This window comes from Salvelinus alpinus, chromosome 3 (assembly GCF_045679555.1).
Source record: "Salvelinus alpinus chromosome 3, SLU_Salpinus.1, whole genome shotgun sequence".
Lineage (NCBI taxonomy): Eukaryota > Metazoa > Chordata > Actinopteri > Salmoniformes > Salmonidae > Salvelinus > Salvelinus alpinus.
In genome coordinates, this window is record NC_092088.1 from 29,324,366 (window position 1) to 29,333,247 (window position 8,882).

Sequence of the window (8,882 nt, forward strand, 5' to 3'; positions counted from 1 at the left end):
GGGTAGGTAACAACACATCCGCCATGCTGATCCTCAACACAGGGGCCCCTCAGGGGTGCATGCTCAGTCCCCTCCTGTACTCCCTGTTCACTCATGACTGCACAGCCAGGCACGACTCCAACACCATCATTAAATTTACAGATGACACAACAGTGGTAGGCCTGATCACCGACAACGATGAGACAGCCTATAGGGTAGAGGTCAGAGATCTGGTTGTGTGGTGCCAGGACAACAACCTCTCCCTCAACGTGATCAAGACAAAGGAGATGATTGTGGACTACAGGAAAAAGAGGACAGGTCATGCCCCCATTATCATTGATGGGGCTGTAGTGGAGCAGGTTGAGAGCTTCAAGTTCCTTGGGGTCCACATCACTAACAAACTAACATGGTCCAAGCACACCAAGACAGTTGTGAAGAGGGCACGACAAAATCTATTCCCCCTCAGGAGACTGAAAAGATTTGGCATGGGTCCTCAGATCCTCAAAAGGTTCTACAGCTGCACTATCGAGAGCATCCTGACTAGTTGCATCACTGCCTGGTATGGCAACTGCTCGGCCTCCGACCGCAAGGCACTATAGAGGGTAGTGCGAACGGCCCAGTACATCACTGGGGCCAAGCTTCCTGCCATCCAGGACCTCTATACCAGGCGGTGTCAGAGGAAGGCCCTAAAAATTGTTGAAGACTCCAGCCACCCTAGTCATAGACTGTTCTCTCTGCTACCACACGGCAAGCAGTACCGGAGTGCCAAGTCTAAGGCTTCTAAACAGCTTCTACCCCCAAGCCATAAGACTCCTGAACATCTAATCAAAGGGCTACCAAGACTATTTGCATTGCCCCCCCGCCCCCCCCTCTTTTACTCCACTGCTACTCTCTGTTGTCATCTATGCATAGTCACTTTAATACCTACATGTACATATTACCTCAACTAACCATTGACTCTGTCCCGGTACCCCCCTGTATATAGTCTCGCTATTGTTATTTTCCTGCTGCTCTTTAATAATTACTTGTTACTTTTATTTCTTATTCTTGTCTGTATTTTTAAAATTGCATTGTTAGTTAGTGGCTCGTAAGTAAGCATTTCACCTGTTGAATTCGGCGCATGTGACTAATAAAATTTGATTTGATTTGATACGTCATTGACAGAAACTCGTTGTGCATCTCGTTGTGTTCAAATCTCAAATTGTCCCTTTTCTAAATCAACAATGGACGGAGATAGGGATTTGGACTTCTGGTTCAACTTATTTCTCCATACTGGCTAATGATTATAATGGCGATTCTGATCCAATAAATGCATACATTGTGCCCCTGGCCTGAGAGAGTGGAAGTTCAATATGTAGCTAGATGTAGAAGGCTAACTTAACTAGCTATCATTGCCCATGAAAGAAAGTTAGGCTAGCGAGCAAGCATTTTAGCCATGTGGCCTAGGACAACAAAAAATGAAAGTGTGCACTATATGACAGAGTGATAGACCGTTTCGTCAACATGAAAGAGAGGAGGATGGCATTGGAGTTTCTCTACAAGTAGGGTGAGTGTCAACATGTTTTTTCTACTTGCACGAACGTGCACACGATGTTGATGATGTTGAAATGTTGAAGTTGAAATGGTGCTGGAATAGTGGAGGTAGCTCCTGTTTTCTTAGCAACTTGCGGTAACTCTCTTTGGTTCTAAATCAATAGTTGTTTAGTGGTCCGAAAATGTCGGAAACATTAACTTGCTTGACCATTCTGTAGGTCATGTAACTGTTTGTTACATGCAATATACTTTGTAGCATAGGCGGAAATCCCAAGAGGGACACGACCCCCCCCATCCTGGGAAAAATATGATTTGTCCCCCCCAATATATCACTGTGATCACTGTCATTTCAATAATATTAATAATACGCAAAGAAAGCGCTTGTGCTGATTATAGACACTTAGTAGCGCCTTTTTAAGTTTCAAAAGATTGCGAACCCCCGCCCTTTGCCTCACAATGGTTTGATCCACTGCCTCCCACCCCCCCAGCCCTCAGCAGTGACACATGATACAGGCACTGTGCATGTGAGGGAATCTGACAGAGTCTGTCGTTGGTGGCTGACCTCCAGAAAGTAGTTCAAACAAAGGATATGTTAGACATTTCTTTACTTCTACCACTCAATACAAGAAAACACATTTATAACCGTCACCTGTCTTCATTTTCACTGTATTCAATTACAGGCCACTCTTTATGTTAGCTAGCGGTTAGCTGATGTTTGCTAGCTATCTACAGTAACATCAACCAGTGTTTGCAGCTATTTGAATTGGAGTCAATGAGAGAAGCTAGCAATGCAATGTAGTGTTCCTTAGCTGGCAAGGTGACAGAGGGTTCGTGTCTACCGTCTGAAAGGCACTCAGTGCACGTAACTAATGTGAGGTTGATCCAGTCAATCGCACCATAGCGATTTCGTTTTATGTTGGCAGGGTTCACACGAAGCTAGCAAGCAAACTAAAAGCAAACATTAGCTAGCAAGCTAGCTAGTTCCTATTCCATTTATGTGGCGTCGTCAAAGATGGAATCTTTGCAATCGTCAGTGTATTCCAAGATCAGCATGCAGCTGTGGTGCTTTGAAGTCCCTGTGACAAGGTTAGCGATAAACAGAACTCCAAACTGAACAGAACTTCACTCTCTTCTACCATTGTTTTAAATATCTTTAATGGTCTCGTTGCAAAAAGCTAAATTGTCGCTAGGGGACTTTGAAGCACCTGTGTGCCGATCTTGGCGTAAACTGACGATAGCAAAGATTATAGCAAACACCACAGAAACTAAACTGGTGCTCGCTAGCTCTGCAAATTCAGCTATTGTGGGAAGCCAGCCAATAGAAAACAAAAACATGAACTATATTAAAATTACAAAAGGTTGCAGCATACGTTGTGTAAATGGTGATCTCATACAGCTGTCAACCCTTGTCACTGCAATCCGTTTCACATTTGCTAGCTGACCAGCTAGCTACCTTATAGATCGTGTGTGTGTGTGTGTGTAGCCAGCCAGGTAGAAAAATGGCAGAAAAAATAAAATAGACGGACATCAGAGCATTATTCAGTACACAAAAGCGCAAAGTTAGAACCCTAGTAGCCTAACATCTCAAAGACTAGTTGATCAAATGTTCATAAGAAATAAATCAAATGCTAATGGAAATGTTTCATAATGATGTCATTAGGCAGAGCAGGCAACAGATGGCACACAGACAGCAGAGCTGGAGACAGATAGGCAGGGACAGACTGGCAGAGACAGGGAGTCTCAGGTACGTTTAGTGAGTCTTTGTTTGGCAACATTATGAAAGGTTCTCTCTTTTTTAGACTTGTAAAATAGGGACATAATTGAAAAATGCCATGGATACCCCAACTCTCAACTTAAACTGGTGACTGAACTAAGATTTTTTTAAGGCAATGGTATTGCTGTTGTGATTAATTGTGTAGTTTTGGGTACCGGTAGTTAGGAGTATGGCAAACACCTTATTTATTTTCTAGGAAACAGACTGTGAGTCAGTGAGGGTAGTGAAAGGGAAAGAGCAAGGGACAGAGACTTCAGAGGACAGTGTCACAGCCACGGCAGGACCAGCTGTCAAACTTGTTTCCAGCAGGACCAGTATAGGGGACAGTGGCACAGCATTCTCCAGTTACCTCAGTGATGGCACAAAACCATATCAGCCACACCCACAATTTATAGAACCGCAAACTCCTGCCAACAGTGTTGACATTTCAAGAGAAATTGTTTCACGATTTCCCCTGGCTGCATTATAATCCATCAATAAAAGGAGTGTTGTGTTTTCACTGTTGCCAAGGGTTTTCAAGCCAGCCATCTTTTGGCCAAAGAGTGGATACTGCCTTCATTAGTGCAAGATTTAGGAACTGGAGAAAAAAACTTTGAAAAATTCACAGCACATCAAAACTGACAAACCCACCTCCACTTTGTAACTGTAACAGCACACCAGCTAAATCCAATCAGTACCCAGTTATCCAACTCGTGGGGTAAACAGCAGGACGCAAGGCATTGCTTGACGAATATTTTTTGTTCGGTGCGGCATGTAGTAAGACAAGGACAAGCCTTTAGAGGCCACACGGATGACAGTGGAAATTTATACCAGCTTTTGAAACTTAGGGCAGAAGAGGATGATCCCATTTTACTGAAGTGGTTAACAGAGCGTACCACAATGTACACAGGCCCCAAAGCACAGAATGAAATTCTGAACATCATGGCCAATACAGTCATTCGAGGCATTGCAGCTGAGATTAGGTCTCTTCCGATTGTACAATTTTCAGTAATTGATGATGGTACTCAAGATGTCTCTGGTGCTGAACAGGAGAGTGTCTGCCTGCGTTATGTTGACCATGGCCTTGTCCCTCACAAGGAGTTTTTGGGCTATACATTGTGTCGGAGACAACAGGCGAGGGCATTGCGAAAGTGGCAACTGATGTGTTGTTGAGGCTCAATTTGCCCATGTCTGGCTTACGTGAGCAGAGTTACGATGGTGCCTCAAACATAGCAGGAAAATACACAGGTGCACAGGAAATTGTGAGGAGGCAGCAGCCATTAGCCCTCTATGTGCATTGTGGAGCACACTGTGTAAATCTGATTACACAGGCTGGCTGCTCAGCCTCCCCACTGATCCAGGATTCCCTTTCTTGGGTCCATCAGTTCGGTGTCCTCTATGGCCAGTTAGGAAAGTTTAAGAGCATGTTTGAATCAATTGCCACGTCCAAAGATACACATCTGACCACCCTGAAACCCCTATGTCCAACAAGGTGGACTGTGCAGAATACTGCTATTAGATCTGCGCTAGGGCAGTATGAGCGGGTACTAAGCAGCCTAGAGGAGATGGCAAAAACTGCATCCAAGTCAGCTTCAGCTGCCAGTGGCTTATTTGAGCACTTCAGTAAAGGCAAGACTATGTTGGGCCTCACACTTGCCTGTGCTGTTCTTGGAGAGCTTGAGTGCCTAAAAATTTCACTGCAGAAGAAAACTCAGACTGTCTCTGGTATGCAGGCTGCAGTCGAGTGTGTGCGGTCATCTCTTAGGGGCACGAGAAATGACAAAAGCTACCTTGCACTGTATGAGAAAGCAACAACATTGATTGAATCCATTGAATCCATTGAGACACACTCAAGACTATTTGCTGGCAAAGCAGTGGATCACTATAGGGCAGAATTTTTTGACGTGTTGGATGGTGTGAGGTTCAGTTTGGCGAACGTTTTGACCAGGACAGTCTAAACGTCCTGCAAAAGTTGGAAAGAGCGCTTCTCACGGGGGAGTTGGATGAGTCTCTAGATCAGTACCCTGAGCTGAACATAGATTCTCTTTCAGTGCAGTTGCCTCTCTTTCGCAACAAATACCCCTGTAGCAGCAGTGGAGAGGCAGCAGAGGTCCTCAGGAGACTTCCAGTGGAGGTGCAGGGGTTGTTTGACCAAGTTGAGGTGCTGATCAGAATTTTGTTTGTGGTGCCAGTGTCTTCGTTTGAGGCTGAGAGGAGTTTCAGTGCACTCCGCAGGTTAAAGACTTGGCTACGGTTTAGCATGGGTCAAGAGAGACTGAACGGCGTAGTTGTCTGTAGTGTACATAAAGACAGGCTGGACAGTCTTGAGGGAAAATATCTGCCAGCAATTTGTTGGATCCATTGAAACCCGCAAACATATGTACGGTTCTTTTGTTCAGTAGTGTGTATAGCAGTGGTTCTCAACCTTTTTTGGGTACTGGAACCCCTGCATATTTTGAGGCAAGGCGGGCAAGGTTTTGAGCGGTCCTCAGAGACCTCCACCCCCTCTATATTATATGTAAAGTTACTGGAATCCTTGTGGTACTGAATATGTTTATTACACTTTTTTATTTCACAGACCCCTTGCAATTACACCAGGGATCCCTAGGAGTCCACAAACCCCTGCTTGAGAACCCCTGGTGTGTAGTATGATATTTGTTATTTTGTTTAGTAGTTTTCAGTTTTTAATACATGACAGTACACTTAAAATAAATAATTAGTATCTTATTTTATTTAAAATTGCATGCTTTGTGTGACATACTTGTCCATAGCTGTTGTTTGAAGAGTTGAGACACTGACTGAACAATAAATAAGTATTTTTGAAGGATATTTTGGTAGATTTATTTGGGTTATTCATTGAAGTAGTTATTTCGCTTTTAGAAACGGTACTTCTTTTGATCTTTTTGTTCTTGTAAAGCTATTGTAGTGCACTCAGGCCAGTGGCACATATTTAATGACTATATAAATGTATCAGAAAAAGTTAAATAGAAAGGTCAAATACTATGCCCATTGTATTTACGAAAACTGCACCCATACACAGTGTACTCAAGATGTCATTGCCACCTACTGGACTTTCTTGGTATAGCTGGTTGTAAATACAAATACCTGCATACATACTGGACTGATAAGGAACACTGCTATAACTATTAGTATTAGTAGTACTATAACGATTTAAACATTTGAACAAGTTGGGACAACCCTTCAGTTATCTACTAATCAATTATCCAGTAATAGTAATTATGGTTCCTCAACATACATTTAACATATTACAACGTAGGCTATGTGTTACAACAGTACTTTTGGTGTCCCCCTCAGGAATATCTCTTGAGAAAATGTAATGTAATTCTCCCCTCCAAAGTTGATATCAGACTTTCGAAGGTTGATCTCCGGTTTTGTGATGAAACCAAGGTGTGGTTGAATTTATTCTGCCACTGTCTTCTTATTGTATCTGCCTTAGGCCTATATATCGCGGTCGCAAGGCATATGAACTAACAGGTTTCAGAGCAAACAACGCCATTATCACAACACATAGGTTGTAATATGGCTTTTTTCTGGCTTGGCTTCCCCAGTGATTTCACCCACTCACTGCTACTGCAGTTCACACACACACACACACACACAGAGAGAGAGAGAGAGAGAGAGAGAGAGAGAGAGAGAGAGAGAGAGAGAGAGAGAGAGAGAGAGAGAGAGAGAGAGAGAGAGAGAGAGAGAGAGAGAGAGAGAGAGAGAGAGAGAGAGAGAGAGAGAGAGAGAGAGAGAGAGAGAGAGAGAGAGAGAGAGAGAGAGAGAGAGAGAGAGAGAGAGAGAGAGAGAGAGAGAGAGAGAGAGAGAGAAGAGAGAGAGAGAGAGAGAGAGAGAGAGAGAGAGAGAGAGAGAGAGAGAGAGAGAGAGAGAGAGAGAGAGAGAGAGTTTTTTTCTTAGTTCAATTTTGAACTAATTCCACTTCGATTCCAAAACACACATTGCAGCCTAAGGCAGTAATTGTAACCTGCCAGGACATATAATTTAGTGGCCCACAGGGAATTCAGTCGATACTGGAGGATAAATTAATTTAAATGACTGAAAAGCCCTCATAGAAAACAATGGGCAAAACACAATTCATCCCTTGAATTTACTAAATAGGACTTTAACTGACCTAAAATCTGCTATACGTTTTGAGTTGTGTAACACACATTATGACGCTGCAGTCAATTTACAATAGTATTGGCATAACATCCCAAATGGACGAGAGTAAAAGGGTGGAGACGATTGGAACATTAGAAAACATTTACCTTGATAAGTTTGCACCTGATCTGGGCCGACACCATGTGGCTGTTCCGCAGGTTCCCCACTCGGAACATGAGACACAACTTCCCGTCCCGTTGCGAGATAACGGCATCCTGGCTAAACATGAGAGTCTCCGCGCGCTTCTTCGGCTGGGACATCTTGATAAACATGCAGCCGATTAGAAATGCGTCCACTATAGAACCCAGGAGAGACTGGAAGAGAAAAAGAAGAATGCCTTCGGGACACTTTTCTGTGATGTAGCGGTAACCATAGCCGATAGTAGCCTCTGTTTCAATGAAGAACAAGAAAGCGGACGGAAAGTTGTAGACGTTCGCGACGCACGGGGTGTATGACGAGTCGTGGCCTTGTGGTTTGATGTCACCACGGATGTAGGCTATTATCCACCACATAGATGCCATAACCAGCCAGGCTACCGTGTAGGTTAAAATAAATATGAGTAGGTTCCACCGCCATTTCAGGTCGACTAGCGTTGTGAAAAGATCGGAGATATATCGACTTGTCTCCCCGCCAAGGTTACCATGCTGGACGTTACAGCGGCCGTTCTTCTCCACAAACCGCTGGCGCTTTCTCTTCACGGGTGCAGAGACAGTCGTGTCCCGTTTGGTGTTCACTACCTCGTAGTCCTCGCCAAATTTCCTGCGTATCGCAGACATAATGAGCGATTTGCGCTGAACCAAATAGGCTTTACGCAGGCTTGGCACCACTATCCAAGAGATGCAATAATATTCACTTGCTCGTCATGAGATGATCCTGCACGTAGGTTAATTAATAGTGGTAACAAAAAATATACATCACAATCCATAGATCAGTCGAATAAATACGCATTCCAGCATTTATTGACACCTCAGTCCTCGTTGGCCAACTTTTATGTAGTCCCGGGCTTCACATCGTTGTTGTGATGTGACACTATGACAGAAGCTCACTGAAAGATGCACATTATGTGTTCTTGAAAAACCCAAAACGGATCCAAGCCGACTGTCCTCCTTCCGCGCCGGAGACCACTCCATGCATCGCATGTTCTTCGGGCTCGCGCCACAAGCTGCTGCTGTCTGCTTGGGCACGCGTTCAGACAGATGATAGACTGAAGAACTGCGGCACTTTCTGACAGATGTAGCGGATAGTGTGTTTGTCGCTGTAGGGGGAGGGAAGGAGGGAGGGTGAATTTGCCTCATTGTCCAACCCAATCAGGTATAAGCAGAGAAAGTTACAGTATAGCGCCAAGGACTTATGGTTCATATTCTTCTATTTTCCCACTGTACTATCAATATAATATTATTTACCTAGGCCTAGAGGGTTCAGTGTGTGACATTTGCACGTAACTAATTCGGAC

The 8,882-nt window shown here is 44.0% G+C and overlaps 1 protein-coding gene across 1 annotated transcript in view; it reads right to left on the reverse strand.

Moving 5' to 3' along the window:
- kcnj19b (potassium inwardly rectifying channel subfamily J member 19b) overlaps window positions 1–8,633 on the reverse strand; it is a 47,395-nt gene extending 38,762 nt beyond the window's left edge. The window contains exon 1 of the mRNA XM_071392465.1: window positions 7,537–8,633. Coding sequence (XP_071248566.1) covers window positions 7,537–8,205 — 669 coding nt within the window. The 5' untranslated portion in view covers window positions 8,206–8,633. The remainder of the gene's footprint in view (window positions 1–7,536) is intronic.
- Window positions 8,634–8,882: the final 249 nt, after the last annotated feature.